Source organism: Protopterus annectens, chromosome 3.part0 (assembly GCF_019279795.1).
Source record: "Protopterus annectens isolate FY-2018-M chromosome 3.part0, PAN1.0, whole genome shotgun sequence".
In the NCBI taxonomy this organism is placed as follows: domain Eukaryota; kingdom Metazoa; phylum Chordata; order Ceratodontiformes; family Protopteridae; genus Protopterus; species Protopterus annectens.
The window spans coordinates 1,870,520,902-1,870,540,497 of record NC_056731.1 but is presented as its reverse complement, the minus strand read 5'-3'; the positions used below and the strand labels follow the sequence as shown (position 1 = coordinate 1,870,540,497).

The following is a 19,596-nucleotide window of genomic DNA, read 5'->3' as shown; positions in this document are numbered from 1 at the left end:
CATGATGCAAATAGCAGAAATGAACACAACATGAACTCAGAAGAAGGCACCCAGCCGAGAGCCAGAGGAGACCTTGCTGTGTGTTGTGGCGAGCGTTAACCGCTGCACCACTGTGCCGCCCAAAATGCAGTGGCTTATCCACTTTGAAATAGTCTGCTTTGAAATAGCCTTCCCCTCTTATCCTGCAGCAAATGCCACCAGTAGCTGTTCAGACCTTTAGAGATTTGGTCCTGTTTAAGCAGAATCTTAGTTGTGTGTGTACGTCCAAGGAATGCAGAATCCGCTCCCCTTTGTTCTGCAGATTTGGGTAAAAAGTTGACAGGTGAATAGCTGGTTAAGTGCCACAATGGATACCACCTTAGGCATAAAGGAAGGATTGGTCCTGAGGGACACCCTGTCCAGGTAAAATGTAATAAAAGGCTCCACAGCCATGAGGACCTGTAGTTCTGAAACCAGATTTGGAGGTAGAGCCACCCCATTGCTTTGACCTGTAAGAACCCTGTGATTGGAATCTAGAGCCTTTTGAGTGCCTGGATTTGCCGTGTGAGGCTCTGTCAGACACTGTAAAGGACCAATTTTTTGTAGGCCAGTGTCTACTGAATCTTGGTGGCTGCACTTGTAAGAAGTCTTTTACAGTTTGCATAGACTTAGCGTTGTCTTCCATTTTCTTTAAAACCTCTTCTGCCTTATTAGTATCATGCTGTAAAAGTGCATCCAACAATTTAGCTTTAACATGATCAGGCAGATTTTGCTCCTTGAGCCAGGCATGCCTTCTAATCACAGATCCAGTAACTGCGGCCCTGCAGGAGGCCTCCAAGGAATCAAAACCACATTGCAAAGTATGCTTTCCCACCTGTTCTGCTGCATGCAATAATTCCTGTAATTCTTTATTTTCCACACATTCAGAAATCAACATCATTTTCTGTTTCAATAATCCCATAACATGCTGTTGATATTTAAGCATATGAAGCTGGCAGTTTAAGGCCCTAATTGCCAAGGTTGCAGACATATAAACCTTCTTTCCCCATCTATCTAGTGCCCTGGAATCTCTATCACAGGGGGTAGGATTCTTAGCTGTTGAGGCCTTTACACCTTTGGGACCCTGTGAGATAGTTTCAGGGTCAGCACCAGGATTTTTGAATAAAAATTTGTGGGAGTCAGGAACCCTGTAATATCTGTCTGGCTTACTAGGAGCCGGAGGTAGGGAATCTGAAGCCATGCTTGACTCTGAAAACACATCAACAATGTCTAATACAGGAGGTATGCTGAGGAAGAAGGAAATCCCTAAGCCTCTTTTTTGATTCTGAGAAATCCAGACTCTCCCAATAAAAATGTTCCCTCAAAGTATGCAAGGTTTCTCCAAAAGAATAATTTTCATGAGGAGATGCAGATGGGATAGATTCCTCTGCACCTGAATCCTCATAGGGTGGTATAGAAAATTCTTGATCAGAAGAGGAATCAGAAGAAATAGAAACCTGATCTGAAGATTCATAATCGGTGTCTTGCCTAGGCTTCTTATCAGGGGGGGTTGGGAACCCCTGATCAAGGTAATTAAGTCTTCAGCCATTTTGATCATCTGTTTTTTGGGCATAGAGGCCTGAGCACATGGCTCATGAGTCAGTTTTTTAGACTTAGAAGCTGTTTTTGTTTTTGCTTTTGAAGCTGGCGTCAGTTTTATATAGAAATGCTGAGGCCTGAAAACACCCTGAGAAGCTGGTGCCTGCTCAGTGGCTCCAGACCTATCCGAGAGAGAGACATCGGTGGGTACAATATTCTGAGTATCTCGCGGCATGCCGGACTCCACATGGGTCTCGGTAGAGGCCTGTGACTCGAAAGTAGCGGGTATCAGGGGCTGCGAAAGTGCCTCACTGAGTACCGGCGAACCAGCAATTGGCTTAGGAGAAGCTTTGTCATCGGTTTTGGACCTCGACGGTCTGTCTGTCCTTTTCTTTGCATTTTTTGTGAACTCCGGTAGTTGGATTGCTATCCAATGACATTTCAGGTTAATTAAATCCGTTTCCAAAATATTCTGAAGCAAAGATATAGCAACACTTAATAGTGCATTGGTTAAATCTAGCACAAAACCAACAGCAAGGCACATTATGATCTGGGCCTAGGCAAGGAATACAGTACAAATGAAAATCCTTATGAGGTATTTGCTTCCCACAAGTAATGCAATTACTAACTTTTACTGACATCGGTAAGGAGCAAGAAAAAGTTTCCCCAACGGGGTACGTAGCTTTAATTGAAGACTTCGGTTCTGAAACTTGAATGAGAAAATTTCAGGAGTTGGCCCACCGGCACTTGCAAACTGCTTCTGTTTCGGGCACCGCGTGGCAAGAAAGACTAAAGAAAATGGCGTCGGCTGCATGTTTTATACCCCTGACGACCTGACGTCATGGAAGAGGACACATCAACCGATGCAGGACCCAAGACTTTGATATTCAGGCTAACTGAGGGCAACTTGCCAGCAGATTACCCAACTGTAATGACTGCAACAGTGAAACACGAAGAACATCAGTTGTTCCCATTAGGACGGTAAAACTTCAATATTTGAGGATGTACATAGTTTTGTGTGTTATTATTAAATTAATAGGTTTTAGGGAGTAGTGTGTGTGTGTGTGTGTGTATGTGTATGCATTTGTATGAGGGTTTTCAATAAAACAAAAAGTTCTATAAGATGTGACATAGACTAAAATGGAGATGACAAGAAACAACTGTATAAAAGATTAACCTACCAAACAGTACATGTAACAAAAGCTGAAACTAGACATTTAACAAAAACACTGTTATACATAAAAAGGTGGGAATAATATTTTCTCAAGAATATGATGCTTTCTAAAATGTCTTTAAATCTTAATGGTCTCACAGATAAATACAAGAAAGAAAAAATAGTGAACTGTATTAAAATGTAGAGTGCAAACATCTATACTACAGGAGACACACTTGGAAAGAACTGAACATGTGAATTTGATAAAAAGAAAAAAAAGGTTTTCAGGATGGTTATTCAGTGGAATAGCTGGGCAAAGGTAGAGAGAAGTACTTATATTAATTGCAAGAAGAGCTCCAATAGTAATAGGAGAGGATAAACAATACAATAATGGTATATTTGTAGTCCTAAGGGGCTAATGGCAAGGGGGAGGATTACACTGGCATGTTATTTATATTCCACCAAAAACTGTTATGATGAAGCTTAAACAATTTTTGGGAGAAATAATCAGCTTTCATCATGGACCATTACTTACAGGTGGGGACTGGTATTTTACTTGCAATAGTGAAAATGTGTGTAGGAGCCCAGAAAGGAAAATAAAATAAAAGGAGGGCAGATTTTTTTTAAGAAATTTATGAAAATATTTGGCATGGAAGATATGAATTCAGTAGTAGGAGTTCAGAGTGAATTTACATATTCCTCAAGATACAAAAACTGGGCTAGGCTAGACAGAATTAAAATTTTACAGGAAGATGTACATTTAATTGAAGGTATTGATATGCAACCAATAACTATTTCAGATCATGCACCAATGTTGTCTCTTTCGGCTTTTCCCGGTTAGGGGTCGCCACTCTGGAACTCCAGTCCGCTAATGATTGGCAGTAGATTTTTACATGCTGAGTTGCCAGCCCTGACGCACAACCTTCAATGAAGGTACGCCCATTCCTGCATGTCTCCACACAGAAGATGCTCTAGCTGAGAATCGAACAGGACAACGTCTTACTGTGAGACGACAACGCTACCGCAGCACCACCACCGCAGTCTCAGATAATGCACCAATAATAACTAAAATAAAAACACAGGGTAATGAAATACAAATGAGAGACTGGAGGTTTCCCACTTATCTGTTGAAAAGACAAGTATTTAAGAAATGGGTAGTGGAAATTATTCAGGAGCTATCAGACAAGATAGAATTTTTTTTCTGAAAATATAGCTAGGGAGTGGGATAAAATTAAGCTGGAGTTTAAAAACAGGGTGGAAATAAAAGAAAAGGAGATATGGTTAAGAAATTACAAGAATTATTTAGAGGGACTGACAAATGTTAAAGTATTGCAAAATGGGGGAATATCAGAGAAGAAGGAGCAACTGCAGAACACTAAACACAAAATAGGGATTACCTTGATAATATGCATGAGTTTAGAAAGATTGCTGTTAAGCAACTGCTTTTTGATAATAACTCTAGAGCACAAAAACGTTTAGCACAACTCAGGCAACAGAAGGTAAAAAGGGCTGTCACCAAGCTTAGGGAGCCAATAACAAGGAAGATAAGAGATCCTGTAGAAGTATTAGAAATATTTAAGGAATTCTATGAAAGTCTGTATAAAGCAGAGAAATATGGAAATCAAGAAAAGACACAAATGGAAATGTTTACTGAATAAATATGCCAAGGTTAGAGGTAGAGGAGGCTCAATTACTAACAGGATAGCAGGAGATGAGATAAAAATGGTGATGTATAACCAATCTACAGGAAAGTCCACAGAAACAGATGGTTTTCCTGTGGAAGTTTGGAAGCTAGGAGGGAAAAACTGATAAAGATCTGGAAGGTTTTAACAGTATTTTAAGAGGAAGAAAAGAAGTACCAACATCTTGGAAGAAAGCAGTGGTAGCTGTAATACCTAGAGGGTAAAGCTCCATCTGGATCCAGCTTCATACAGGCCCATTTCAATACTAATGATTATGTTTATGTCTATAATAGCTAAAAAATGGCAAAAGTGATGCCAAAATTGACAGATATGGATCAATGTGGTTTTGTGGAGGGGAGGCAAATATTTGACAACATAAACAGAACACTGATGATCCAGAGGGAAGTAGAATGTAAGAAAATACCACTGTTGTTGGTGGGTCATGACGCAGAGAAAGCATTTGACAGAGTAAGCTGGGACTTTCTAAGCAGAGCAATAGAAGCATTTGCATTCCCTGAAAAAAATTACACGGTTAATTAGAAGGGCATATGAGGGATCAGACGTGAAAATTAAAGTGAGTGGGGTCCTCTCTGATAACTTCTGCTTCAGCAGAGGAACCAGGCAAGGGTGTTGTCTCTCCCCTTTGTGATTTGCATTATATTTAGAACCATTGGCAAAGAAAATAAGGGACTCAGAAATTCAAGGATATAATTGGTATGGTAGTCCAGAAAGGCATTATTTTATACCTGACAATACCAGTAAGAGATATTACAGTGCTGTGAAACATATTGAGACAGTTTCAAATCTTTTTGGGATACAAAGCTAATGAAGCTAAAACAAAGGCAATAGTACCAAATTAAGTACCACACATGAATTGGTTCAGCAATATCCATACTTAATGGGACATAACATAATGAACTATTTAGGAGTATGGATTAAAAATGACTCCAGCATGGCAACTAAGGATATGTGGAAGAGACTAAACAAAAGATAATACAAAAACTGAGAAAATGGAAGCTCTGTTATGGATATCAATAATTAAAATGTTTTAGTCCCTTTAGTTTAGACAGGTCAGACATGTTTTTTATCTACTAGAGAAGAAGTTGAGGATAGAAATTAATTAAGAGCTGAAAGATTTTATCGGGGAGGGAAAGATGGAAAGAGTCAAATGGGATAAGCTTATTCTTTCAATAGAACAAGGCAGATTGGGATTACCCGATTTGAAGGGGTATTTCAGAGCAACACAGTTAAGGCTCCCGTACATAGCACAAGCAGAAAACTATAACTGAAAGTAGAAAGAGATGATGATGATGAAACATGGTGGAACTCAAGAAACAAGGAGAGACTGGGATTTTGGACGTGGATGTTTAAGGAGAATAACAATAATTATATTCATAAAGTAGCAGAAAGTTTTCTAAGTAAGCCAACAAGGGAATGAAGAAAGGAGATTCTGTCAATAGGGATGACTGTAATTAGGGATATAGACAATAAGAAAGAAGGGGTTGGAATTTATTGCAGAAAACTGGCAAAGGAAACATAGGGTTCATACGTTAGTACTAAGCTAACTGCCCTTGCGAGACATTTTAAGCCTAGCCAATCATCCCTTGTGAGACTCAAACCCTGCACCTTGTGTTTGTAAGGCAAACACCTTAACCATTAGGCCACCCTCCCAACAATTAGAGAGGCAAAGGTAATCGAATGGAAAGAAGCCAAGAACTTATTTGGACTGCAGGTTAGAGATTGCCTTCACTATCAAGGCTTGATATCAGAGTGTAGGCAAAGACAAATGGGGGGGGGGTCCTAAACAAAAGACCAGCACTGGTACAAATTTTAGTAGAATCTAGAACAGAAGTTGCTGTTAAGGAATGAATAATTAGTAGAGCATATAAAATATTGCATAACTGTAAAAATCAATCAAATGAGATTAGAAAGGATTGGGAAGAGAGACTGGATAAGCAATTTGCAAAGAAACAATTGAGGGATATATGTATGTCTCCCAAATATGCAACAAAGTCTAGAAAATTTAGGATCTTAGCTTGGAAGTGTTTACATAGGTATTTTTATACCCCAAGTAGACTCCAAAGAAATTTTCCTCACGTAGACAGCAAATGTTGGAGGTTTGAATGGGAAGAAGAGGTAACGGGGATGATATTTTCTGGGAGTGCAATGAGTTGGCAGACTTTAAAGATTCAAATAGCAAAACAAAGTGGATAATGAAATCACAATATTCTCTACTGTAGATGTTCCTAGAAATTGCTAGAATGGTGACAACTTTAAATGGGAAAATACCATCTGTTACAGTTATGGAATTTATAAGACTCTGCACTCCTGAATGCCACAATGAAATGAGTTACATCAGTTTAATTATCTATAAATAACTAAAATTTAAATATTGGTTAAAATTAAAAAAATATACATTATATAACTATAAATGACTATTAGGTGAGGAATTTCAAATGTAATTTATATTTTGTGAGAGCGTTTTTTTCTTTAATTTGTATTTAAGAATCAACAATGCACATTTGTGTATAGTTTACAAGTGAAAAAAATATATATATATATTTTTTTTGGGGGGGGTCTTCATACACACCTAGTCCTTTAATACTTAAATCATATACTGTATATAACATTTGCTGTACAAAATGGCATTGACATGTTATGAAATATAATCCATTTCAGTTGTTTCAGATAAAGAATATTAAACAAAAACATGCATGGATTCTTGTAGTTAAAATATGCAAAGTAAAATAAACCTACTTTCTGGCAGGAGAGATGTTGATTCCATTGGTAAAATAAAATCCAGATGCTACTTCCTTTACTTCTGTAGGACTATAGTACACAACAGAGGACCATGGCAAATACAATAATTTCTCAATGACTTTCATGGTAGTGGCACGGAAGTAAAAGTCAACAGTGGCATAAAAGCTGTCTGGTCCAAGTGCTACAATATCGTTTATACTGAAAACAAAAACAAAAAAAAAATGTTTCAGATTATTCAGTAAGAACAAGAACTAGACAGACAAATAGTTTCATACAACCTTAGCACTATAAGTGATTATGGACATTATGAGTTCAGTGACGTTTGACTAACTTGAGACTAGACCTTGGATCCATTATTTATCGCTATTGACAGTTGCCAAACTATGCCATTTATGTGTGGTTCAACACCTGTAATCATTTCATCACATTAGCACAGAGGTACATGAACAGACTGACATATATTCACCAGTCAAAGGTACTTGTAGCAAATGTTTCAATACCCAGTCATACCTACACCAAGGAAATTTGTAGCACCAAAGATCAGCACCCTTCTGACCTATACACTTGGAAATATAAACTAAAAGCAAAATGACTGTATAGGGGGTTTTAAATACAGCATCAACATTCACATATTTGCTATCCCAGCACTTTTTCAATCGCTCAGAGATCACTCTTGGAGGACAACTAAAACATACCGCAATCAGTACAGGCAACCCAAATAAACATTCCTCTGCTGCCAAGTAAAGTATCAATGGATGAGAAAGTAGAGTTCTGTAATGGCAGTCACTCGAGGTGTACATACTTTGGTATTAATCACTGCATCAGTAATCAAAGCCTGGGTTTCTGCTCAACAGCAGAGCTCATGAATTAACCAACTTTTGGAAGATTTCTCAGTTCCCTGCATGTCCCAAAACCAATCTTATCTCATGTTGAAGTGCTGCTGAAGCAAGCTTACATGACATATGTACAAAGTTGGTGCTAGAATTTGCTCTCTTCAGAAACCTCTTAAACACTAACTTGTGATAGACGTGTAACACTACCAAACCCTGTATACAAATACATAAGTAAAATTAACATCAAAACAAATCACAAAACTGTAGGCAACTGCTAATTTTTCTAATTATGTAGTATGAAAGACGTGTCCCACTTACTTACAAGTGCTAATCACAGCCTACACATCAGATTACTACAAATCCTTTCCCTAACAATACCACTATTCAGACAAAATGTATCTGAAACTTTGTAGCTTGTTTTTTTTTTAACCGATTAAAAAAGGAGACAATTTGTTTCCTTTTGTAAACTGGCTTTATTTTGGTAGTTTTAATGTCAGATAACTATGCTGTCGATGTACGGGTATTAATATATGTCAATATGTGTGTGTGTGTGTGTTTCTATCTGTATCTATTACATATATCTATCTATCTTTATGGGATCACTATGGAATACCAAAATTCCACAATCCCGAGACTCTAAATCCCGAGGACCAGAATCTTGAGATTGCAGAATCTCGAAAGTAGTGAATGGGGATTGCCTTACAGTGCAGAACGTACAGTTGTGTACACATAAATGCAGATATTCGAGTGCATTTACTGTTGCAGTCATCACATTTGGGTTATCTGCCTGCAGTAGCCCTCAGTCGGCCTGATTATCAAAGTCTTGGGTCCTGCGTCGGTTGCTGTCTCATCTGCCATGACGTCAAGTAGTTAGGGGTATAAAGCATGCAGCCGATGCCATTACATCAGTCTTTCTTGATCCAGAGGTCAGGTGCCCCCCTAATGGGAAGCAACTATATATATATATATATATATATATATATATATATATATATATATATATATATTTATATATATATATATATATTTATACATACACACACACACACACACACACACACAAGGTTATACCTCCAACAAAAAAGCAAATACATCAAAAAGTTTTTAAGCATAGTAAAAGGAATAGAGGTATAGCCAAAAGAAGTCAGGGGGATGGAGGGAGGGTAAAGTACAGTTGTGTACCTACCATAAATGTAGATGTTCAAGTGTATTCACTGTTGCAGTCATTACACTTGGGCTAGCCTGCTGGCAGGCTACACGCAGTCGGCCTGAATTCCAAAGTCCTGATCCGGCATCGGTTGCTGTCGCCTCTTCCCTAACGTCAGTGTGCCAGGGGTATAAAAGATGCAGCCGACACCATTTTCTTCAGTTTTTCTTGCCCCAGATGTCAGGTGCCCCCAAAAGGGTAGGCTAAAAATTCTGCTCATAAAAAAGCATGCACTAACATAAACATTACCTTCACCTACAAGCAAATACACCATATAGGTTATATAGAATACAGAAGTACAGATAAGTCCCAGCAATGAAAGGGGGGTGGTGGGAGAGTAACCTGGACTGCAACAGTGAATACACTCAAACATCTACATTTATGGTAGGTACACAACTGTACTACGTTCATCGTGTTTCACTGTTGCAGTCATTACACTTTGAATCCCAAAGCTGATGTTGGGTGGCTGGGCCTAAATAGAATTAGGAGTGGCTATGAGGACCTGCAGAACTGCAGTGGCAAAGCTTGCTCTGGATTTAGAGTAAAGAGGTAAGTGGTAGTGCTTTGTAAAAGTGTGCACTGAAGTCCAAGTTGCAGCCTCCAAAATGTCCTTGGTTGGTACTCCTCTGAGAGGCTGCTGAAGTGGCTGCTGCTCTGGTTGAATGTGGCCTAATGCCCTTAGGCACTGATTTGCCATGTTGTGAATAGCAGAAACGAATGCAGTGGCCTATCCATTTTGAAATAGTCTGCTTTGAAATAGCTTTTCCTTGCGATCCTGCAGCATATGCCATTAAGAGTTGCTCAGTTTTTCTGAAAGCTTTAATTTTGTCCAAGTAAAAGCGTAGCTGTCTATGTCCAAAGAATGCAGAAGTCTCTCCCCCTTATTCTGTGGGTTTGGATAAAAGGTAGGCAAATGAATGGTTTGGTTAAGAGCCACACTGGACACTACCTTAGGCAGAAATGTTGGGTTTGTCCTTAGAGAAACCCTGTCCGGATAGAAAATAATAAAAGGTTCCACAGGCATTAGTGCCTGTAACTGAGACTCTTCTTGCTGAAGTTATTGCTAGGAGCAGTGCTGTTTTCCATGATAGGTATTTTATCTCAGCTGTATTGGCTGGCTCAAAAGGAGGCAGGGTGAGCTTTTCCAAGACAAAATTGAGGTCCCATGTAGGTATTGGAGCTCTCCTTGGAGGTCTTATGTTTTTGGCCCCTCTGAGATACTGCCTTAGCAGTGGATGTGAAAAAATAGGTGGGTCCGTATTGTAATGAGCTGAAATGGCAGAGGCATGGATCTTAATTGATGAGAAGGATAGGCCTTTGTCCAGCATCTTAGTTAGGTATTGTAAAATCTGAGGAATATTTGGTACAAGCCTGTCCATTCCCTGTGCCTGGTTCCAAGCACAGAATCTCTTCCATTTTTCTGCACAAGATTTTCTGGTGCTGGGCCTCCTGGCCTCCAAAATAACATCCATAACTGATTTAGAGAGAGGTGTGTTCCGAATGGTTACATTATCCGCCATGCAACCAGATTTAGGGTTCTGAGTTGGCTGTGCAGGATCTGATTGTTTTGTCGGGTCAGCAAATGAGGAATTTGAGGTAATGTCAAGGCTGGGCCTTGAGACAAGCTCTTTAGGATTGGGTACCAGTGCTGGAGTGGCCAGTCTGGTGCAATCAGTATCATTTTTGGCTTCTTTTGTCTGACCTTTAGGAATACCTTGGGGAGGAGAGGCAGTGGAGGAAAAGCATATACTGTAAGGGTTTTCCAGCTGAATGATAGGACGCCCACTTTTCATGCTTGTTTGTGATAAGTCCTTGTGCAGAATCTCTGTAGCTGGCAGTTGTGAGGGGAGGCAAATAGATCTATGTCTGGGCATCCCCATTTCCCGGTTATCATGCGGAAGATTTGTGGATCTAGTTTCCACTCGTGAGGATCCATGAGGTTTCTGCTTAGTTCGTCTGCCAGAGTATTTATCTTTCCTGGCAGGAATTGTGCTTGCAGGTGTACTTGATAAGTCAATGCTGTGTTCCACAAAGTCATGGCTTGTCTGCAGAGGGGGTAGGAATGTGTGCCTCCCTGCTTGTTTATGTACCACATGACTGTAGTATTGTCTGTCTATCAGTAGTTGTCCTGGATGAAGTAGGTCCTTGAAAGCTGTCAGGGCATTCTGTACAGCTAGCATCTCTTTTTGATTGATATGAAGATACATCTGGCTTGTGGGCCATGTGCCCTGAATACATTTTCCTGCCATGTGGGCCCCCCAGGCATAAGCTGATGCATCTGTTGTTAGTCTCTGCCTGGCTGTGGGTAAAGTGAATGGCTGTCCCTTGTGGTGACAGGCCTGTGCCCACCATCAAAACTCCTGTTGCAGGCAAGGAATGAGGGTAATTAATGTTTCCAGGCTGTGACAATGTTGAGTCCAAACACTTTTTAGATACCATTGTAGTTTCCTCATATGCAGTCTTGCATATGGAATTAGTAGAATGCAGGATGCCATGAAGCCCAAAGCCTTCAGAATTTTTCTTGCAGATAACTGGGTCTTTGTTGCCATCATTTCAAAGTAAGAAGTCAGTTGCCTTTGTTTGTCTGGCATGAGCTAAGCCATATGGACAGTTGTATTTAAGCTTGCACCCAGGAATATTATCTCTTGAGAGGGTACCAGTTTTGATTTCTTTTTGTTCACTGTGTACCCACCCTAGGCAAATTAGTAATCTTTTTACAAACGCCAGATGCTTCAGTAGAATGTCCTTGTTCTCTGCTTGTATAAGGCAGTCGTCCAAATAGGGATACATCTGTATTTCTCTGTCTGCAAAATGCAATTACTGGTGCCAGGCATTTTGTGAAGACTCTGGGTGCAGTAGATAAGCCAAAGGGCAGTGCAGAGAATTGGTAGTGCATTGAGCCAGCTATGAATCTGCGGTATCTTCTGCAAGACCTTCTGACTGGGACATGCAGGTATGCCTCTTTGAGGTCCAAATTTACAAGCCAAGCCTTCTTGCCCAGCATGGGCAGAAGCTGCTGCAGAGTCAACATTTTGAATTTTGGAATGGCCAGAAAAGTGTTTAGAATAGACAGGTCCAGTATTGGTCTCTAGGCTTTGTCCTTTCTGGGTACCAAGAAAAGTCTTGAGTAAAATCCTTGTCCCTGCTCTTGCTGTGGTACTCGTTGAATAGCCCTCATGTCCATGAGGGATGAAACTTGCTTTTGTGCCTCTGCCCATTGATTGTGTGGCAGGTCTGGCATACCTTTTGTCTTTGGAAGGGTGTGAAAGTGGAACCTGTAGCTCTGAGACACTATATTCAAGACCCATTTGTCCTGGGTGATCATGTGCCAATTTTGTGAAAAAAGTGCTATTTTTTCCCCCTAAGGGTGCTGCCAAATGATAGTGTTTGGCATTGGCAGAGGAAAGTCATTGCGACTGTCTCTTGTATGGCTGTGATTTGTCTTCTCCGCTTTTGGAGGTAGAAGCATCCCATTGTTTAGGCCTGTATAAGCCTTGGGGCTGGGATCTGCCTCTAGGGCGTCTGTATCTGCCTCTTTGTGGCCTGTCTGACACTGGAAAGGACCAATTCTTAGAAGGCAAGTTCCTGCTAAATCTGGGTGGCTGTACCTGTAGGAAATCCTTAACTTTCTGCATAGATTTTGCTTTATCCTCCATTTTATTCAACACCTCTTCTGCCTTAACACCAAACAAAGTATCATGCTGTAATGGAGCATCCAATAATTTTGCTTTAACATGATCAGGCAGATTCTGTTCCTTTAACCAAGCATGCCTTCTAATGACAGAACCCGTGACAGCGGCCCTGCAAGAGGCCTCCAGTGAATCAAAACCACATTGCAAAGTATGCTTTCCCCCTTGTTCAGCTGCATGCAGTAAATCCTGCATTTCCTTGTTATCAGAACATTCAGAATTTGTCAACATTTTCTGTTTTAGCAGTGACATTAAGTATTGTTGATATTTAAGCATATGAAACTGACAATTTAAAGCCCTTACAGCCAAGGTAGCAGAAGTGTAAACTTTTTTCCCTGATCTGTCCAGTGCCCCAGAATCCCTATCAGAGGGGACAGGGTTTTTTGCAGTGGAAGCCTTGACCCCTTTGGGACCCTGAGATACAGTTTCTAGGTCAACAGCAGGGTTTTTATATAGAAATTTATGAGAGTCTGGAAACCTGTAGTATCTGTCTGGCTTAACAGGTGCAGGGGGTAAAGAGTCAGGAGACAGGCTGGACTCATCTACAATGTCTAGAACAAGTGGAATAGCAAGAAGTCTGTGCTGAGGTAGTAAAAGAAAGTCTCTGAGCCTTTTCTTAGATTCTGAGTAATCTTGGCTCTCCCAGTGAAAATGCTCCCTCATGGTATGCAGGGTTTCCCCAAAAGAATAATCCTCAGGAGGAGAGGCTGAAGGAATAGATTCTTCAGCATCAGAATCCTGATAGGGAGGAACAGAGTATCCCTGTTCAGAAGAGGAGTCAGAGGAAATGGAAATCTGATCAGAAGAGTCATATGGAGTCATATTCTGTCTGTTGCCTAGGCCTCTTATCAGGAGGGGGATGGGAACCCCTGATCAGAGTAATTAGGTCTTTGGCCATTTTAAGCATCTGTTTCTTAGGCATGGAAGTCTGTCCAGGAGAATGCTGTACTTGTTTCTTTGTCTTTAGAGCTGTTTTAGTCTTTGCCTTTGAAACTGAGGTTTGCTTGACATAACTGTGTAGATCTGAAACCACCCTCAGAAACAGATGCCTGTTCAGCAGTTCCGGACCCATCTAAGGGAATAGTTTCCTAGTGTCCGATACCTTGAGTATCCAGAGGCCTAGTCGGCTCCACGTGGGAGTCAGAAGCAGCCTGTGGCTCTGAGGTAGCGGGAGTCAGGGGCTGCGAAAGCGCCTCACTGAGAACCAGCGAACCGGCAACTGGCCTAGCGGAGGCCTCGTCGTCGGTTTTGGACCTTGGATGCCTGTCCTTTTCCTTGCATTTTTTATAAACTCCGGTCATCAGCTGTTCCGACGGCATTATATAATTAAATCTTCGGCCAAAGTAATGAAAGGCAAAATCATACAGACGCTTAATAGTGTGTTGGTTAAATCTAGCACAAAACCGACAGCTAGCAACGTTGTGGTCTGGGCCTAGGTAAGGAATACAGTAAGAATGAAAATCCTTATGAGGTATTTGCTTCCCAAAAGAAATACAATTGATAATTTTTTCTGACATCGGTCTGGAGCAAGAAAAAAAGTTCCCCAACGGGGTACTTAGCTTTAATGAAGACTTCGGATATGAAATTCGATTTGAAAATCTCAGGAGTCGGCTGACCGGCACTTGAGAACTGCATTTGCTTCAGGCACTGTGCGGCAAGAAAGACTGAAGAAAATGGCGTCGGCTGCATCTTTTATACCCCTGGCGCACTGACGTCAGGGAAGAGGCGACAGCAACCGACGCCAGACCAGGACTTTGGAATTCAGGCCGACTGCGGGCAGACTGCCAGCAGGATAACCCAAGTGTAATGACTGCAATAGTATCACATTTGGGTAGATTCCCAAAGCTAAGGATGGGAGGAGGTAATTAGATAACATTAGGACCAGCTATTAGGCCCTGCAGGACTGCAGTGGCAAAACCAGCTCTGGAGTTTGAGAAAATTGGCAAATGGTAATGCTTGGTGAAAGTATGTACAGAACTCCAAGTAGCAGCTTCTAGGGTGTCCCTGGTAGGGACACCTCTGAGAAAGGCTGTAGAGGTAGATGCAGCCCTGGTTGAGTGAGGTATCCCCTGTGGGATAGGTTTTCCATGGTGCTTATAGCAGAAATTAATGCAATGGCCTATCCATTTAGAAATGGTTTACTTTGAAATGGCCTTCCCCTCTGCCCCTGCAGCAAATGCAACCACAGCAGCTGTTCAGATTTCCTGAGAGGTTTAGTCCTGTCCAAGTAAAATCTAAGTTGTCTGTCCACATACAAAGAGTGCAGCATCTGTTACCCTGTGTTCTGTGGATTAGAAAAGAAGGTTGGCAAATGAATGGACTGATCAAGAGCCACACTGGATACTACCTTGGGCATGAAGGAGGGATTGGTCCTGAGGGACACCCTGTCCACATGAAAGACGACAAAAGGCTCCACTGCCATAAGGCCTGTAATTCAGACACCCTTCTTGCTGAAGTGATGGCTAAATGGAAGGCTGTTTTCCCAAGAAAGGAATTTTACCTCTGCATTTGCAGCTGGCTCAAAAGGAGGTAGAATGAGTTTTTCTAATACAAAGTTAAGGTCCCGGGCTGGTGTTGGGGCTCTCCTGGGTGGTCTTACATTTTTGGCCTCTCTGAGGAACTGCTTGAGCAGTGGATGAGAGAAGAGGGGTGGTTCTGTGCTGTAATGAGCTGAAATGGCTGAGGCATGAATTTTGATGGAGGAAAAGGAAAGGCCCTTGTGAAGCATCTCAGTTAAGTATTGAAGAATCTGAGGTAAATTGGGCACTGCTGTGTCCATCCCCTGAGTTTGGTTCCAGGAACAGAATCTTTTCCATTTTTCAACATAAGATTTTCTAGTACTAGGCCTCCTTACCTCCCGAATGACATATAACACTTGTTTACTGAGGGATGGTAATGGAGAGATCAGGTAATTAGCCAGGCTGCCAGGTTCAGGGTTTGAAGCTGAGGGTGCAGAATCTGGCCCTCCTGCTGGGACAGCAGGGTAGGGGTCTGAGGCAGGTGCCATGGTGCCAGCAGTGACACACTGCGCAATAGTGGGTACCAGTATCAGCGTGGCCAGTCTGGTACAATCAGTATTGTCTTTGGTTTGTCCTGTTTGATCTTTAGTAGTACCCTGGAGAGGAGAGGCAGAGGAGGTAAGGCATAAACCAATATATTTTTCCAGGTGAAGGACAGGGCATCCACTTTCAAAGCTTGTTTGTGGGGAGTCCTTGTGCAGAATTTGGACAATTGGTAGTTCTGGGTGGAGGCAAACAGGTCTATATCTGGGCTCCCCCATTTGTTTATCAACATGTTGAAAGTCTTTGGTTCCAGTTTCCACTTGTGTGGGTCCATGAGATTTCTGCTTAGGTTCATAGGTTGGTACTAGACTATCAGCCCTAGGGCCTATACAAGCCTAGCCATAACAATTCCCTGGCTATTTCTTCCCACACTATTTACTTCCCTGGACCCCTGTCTAGCAGGGTGACTGACATGATCCCCGGGGTGAATTTCCTTTCTCCCATCCAATCGTCAATGTTCCTTTTGAAGAGGGCCAAAGAGGCACTCTTCTTGACATGTATGGGCAATCTATTCCAGAGTCTGGGGAGTCTCTGGGTCAGGAGCCTATCCCTCCAGAATGTTTTGTTTATTGTGATGACAAGGTTTAGATCCTAACATTTCTTTTTGATTGATATGCAGGTGCATTTGACTTGGGTTCCATTTGCCCTGAATGCAGTTCCCTGCCAAGCGAGCCCCCCATGCATAGTCTGATGCATCTATTGTTAGGGTTTGGGCGGCAGGAGGTAGAGTGAATGGTAGTCCCTTCTTTTGGTGGCAGGCATCTGCCCACCAAAGGAACTCTAACTGTAGGCAAGGTATGATAGGAATCATTGCTTCTAGATCCTGAGAATGTTGACACCATAGGCTTTTTAGATACCACTGTAGTTTCCTCATATGCAGTCTTGCATATGGAATTAGGAGAATGCAGGAGGCCATGAGCCCCAAGGCTTGCAGTATTTGTCTTGCAGATAGCAGGGTTTTTGTGGCCATTAGTTTGAAGTAAGCTGTCAAATGAATTTGTTTCTCTGGCATGAGGAAAGCCATCTGGGAAGATGTGTTCAAGCTTGCTCCCAGGAACACAATTTGTTAACAGGGTACAAGATGCGATTTCCTTATGGTGTACCCCAGACAAGTTAGCACCTTTTGTACAAACACCACATGATTCAAACGTATGCCCTGGCTTTCTGCCTGAATTAGACAATCGTCCAGGTATGGGTATATTTGAATATTTCTTTGCCTGCAAAATGCAATGACTGGAGCTAGGCACTTTGTGAATACTGAGTGCAGTAGATAAGCCAAAGGGCAGTGCAGAGAACTGATGGTGCATGTAGCCTGCTTTGAAGCGTAGGTATCTTCTGCAAGATTCCCTGATTGGGATGTGCAGGTAGGCTTCCTTTAAATCCAGTGTTGCCAACCAGGCATCCTTGCCTAGCATAGAAAGCAACTGGTGAAGAGTTAGCATCTTGAATTTTGGGATCACCAAAAAGGTGTTTAGGATAGAGGGGGCCAGGATAGGATGCCATGTGTTGTCTTTCCTGGGCATCAGGAAACGTCTTGAGTAGAAATCTTGCCCCCTTTCCTCTTTCTGGGACAGTTTGAATAGCCCTTATACTTAGGAGAGAGAGTACTTGCTTTTGAGCCTCTGCCCACTGATTTGGGGGTAGATCTGGCCAACCATTTGGGGTTGGTAAAGTGTGGAAGTGGAATCTGTATCCTTGGGAAACTATACTTAAAACCCACTTGTCCTGGGTAATGAGTTCCCAGTTTTTTGCCTGCAGAGCAATCTTTCCCACTAAAGGAGCAGTCAGTTGAGAAGGGCTTGGAAGTTTTAAAGTTAAGTCATTGAGACAGTTTACCATAGGGGGGAGTCTTACTACTCCCTGATTTGGAAGTGGGAGCCCCCCACTGCTTAATCCTGTGCGTACCTTGGGACTGAATCCTGGGTGTTCTGCTGGTTCTGGGTTTGGACTGAGAAGGCCTGGAAGAGGTAGGAAAGGACCAATTCTTAGAGGGCCAATGCCTACTAAATCTTGGAGGCTGTACTTGTAAGAAATCTTTAACAGTTTGCATATATTTAGCTTTTTCCACCATCTTTTTAAGCACTTCTTCTGCTTTGTTGCCAGACAGGTGGTCCCGATTTAAGGGAGCATCCAGCAATTTAGCTTTAACATGATCTGGCAAAGATTGCTCCTTAAAGCCAAGCATGTCTTCTAAGTAAAGACCCAGTGACAGCAGCCCTGCAAGATGCCTCTAGTGAATCAAAACCACATTGCAAAGTATGTTTTCCAACTTGTTCAGAAGAATGTATTAAATCCTGTAAATCCTTATTTTCAGCACAGTCAGGAATCAACATCATTTTCTGTTTAAGCAATCCAATAATATGCTGCTGATATTTTAACATATGAAACTGGGCCCTAATGGCCAAGGTTGCAGAAGTGTACACCTTTTTACACCATCTATTCAGCGCCCTGGAATCTCTATCAGAGGGGGTAGGATTTTTGGCAGTAGTAGCCTTAATGCCCTTGGGTCCCTGTGAAATGGTCTCAGGATCCGCAGTAGGATTTTTAAAGAGGAACTTGGGAGAGTCAGGAACCTTGTAATATCCATCAGGTGTTCTGGGAGCAGGAGGTAGGGAGTCAGGGGCCAAGCTAGATTCCGAAAAGGCATCATCAACAATGTCCAGTACAGGAGGGATAGCTAAAGGCCTGTGTTGGGGCAGGAGTAAGAAATCCCTAAGCCTCTTTTTAGAATCAGAGTAATTCTGGCTTTCCCAGTGAAAATGCTTCCTAAGAGTATGCAAGGTTTCACCAAAAGTGAAATCCTCTGGAGGGGAAGCAGAGGGAACAGAGTCCTCTGCATCAGAATCCTCATAGGTAGATAAGGGTAAATCCTGGTCATCACAGGAAACAGAATCCTGAACAGAAGAATCAAAAGAAAATTCAGTCCTAGTCTCTTAGGTTGGCTTCCCCCGATTAAAGTAATAAGTTCTTCAGCCATTCTTATTTGTTTTTTAGGCATAGAGGCCGGACCCATGTTGTCTGGGTGTCAGTTTTCTAGGCATGTATCGAGTTTTAGGCCTTGAAGGAGAAGATGGTGTCTGTTTAATATGCAAGTCAGTAGGCCTGAATACACCCTCAGACGCTGGTGTCTGCACAGCAGTTCCGGACCCATCCAAGGTAGAGACATCCACAGGTTCCACAGTTGAAGCATTTCGTAGCATACCAGACTCCGAATGGGTCTCAGTAGAGACCTGCAAATCTGAAGTAGTGGGCATCAGGGGCTGTGAAAGCGCCTCACTGAGTACTGGCGAACTGGTGACTGGCTTAAGAGAAGCGTCATCAGCAGCTTTGGACCTAATCAGCCTGTCTCTGTCTTTATCTTTGCATTTTATCGGAATGTCAGTAGTCGGATGGCTTACCGAAGACACATCAGGATAATTGAACTGAGCACCAAAATATTTAGAAGCGCAAATATATAGACAATAGATAGTTTGTGGTTTAAATAAGGCACAAAACTGACAGTGAGGTACGTCGTGGTCTGGGCCTAGATAAGGAATACAGGATGAATGAAAATCTTTCTGAGGTATTTGCTTTCCACAAGAAATGCAATTATTTACTTTTACTGACATCGGTTTAGAGCAAGAAAAAGTTTCCCCAATGGGGTACTTTAATTG

General features: G+C 41.9%; 1 protein-coding gene across 2 annotated transcripts in view; it reads right to left on the bottom strand.

The window, feature by feature from the left end:
• LOC122797136 (serum paraoxonase/arylesterase 2-like) overlaps window positions 1-19,596 on the bottom strand; it is a 695,627-nt gene that overhangs the window by 98,063 nt on the left and 577,968 nt on the right. For both annotated transcript variants that reach the window (XM_044065936.1, XR_006364032.1), the window contains exon 6: window positions 7,150-7,350. In XM_044065936.1, the coding sequence (XP_043921871.1) occupies window positions 7,150-7,350 (201 nt within the window). The remainder of the gene's footprint in view (window positions 1-7,149; window positions 7,351-19,596) is intronic.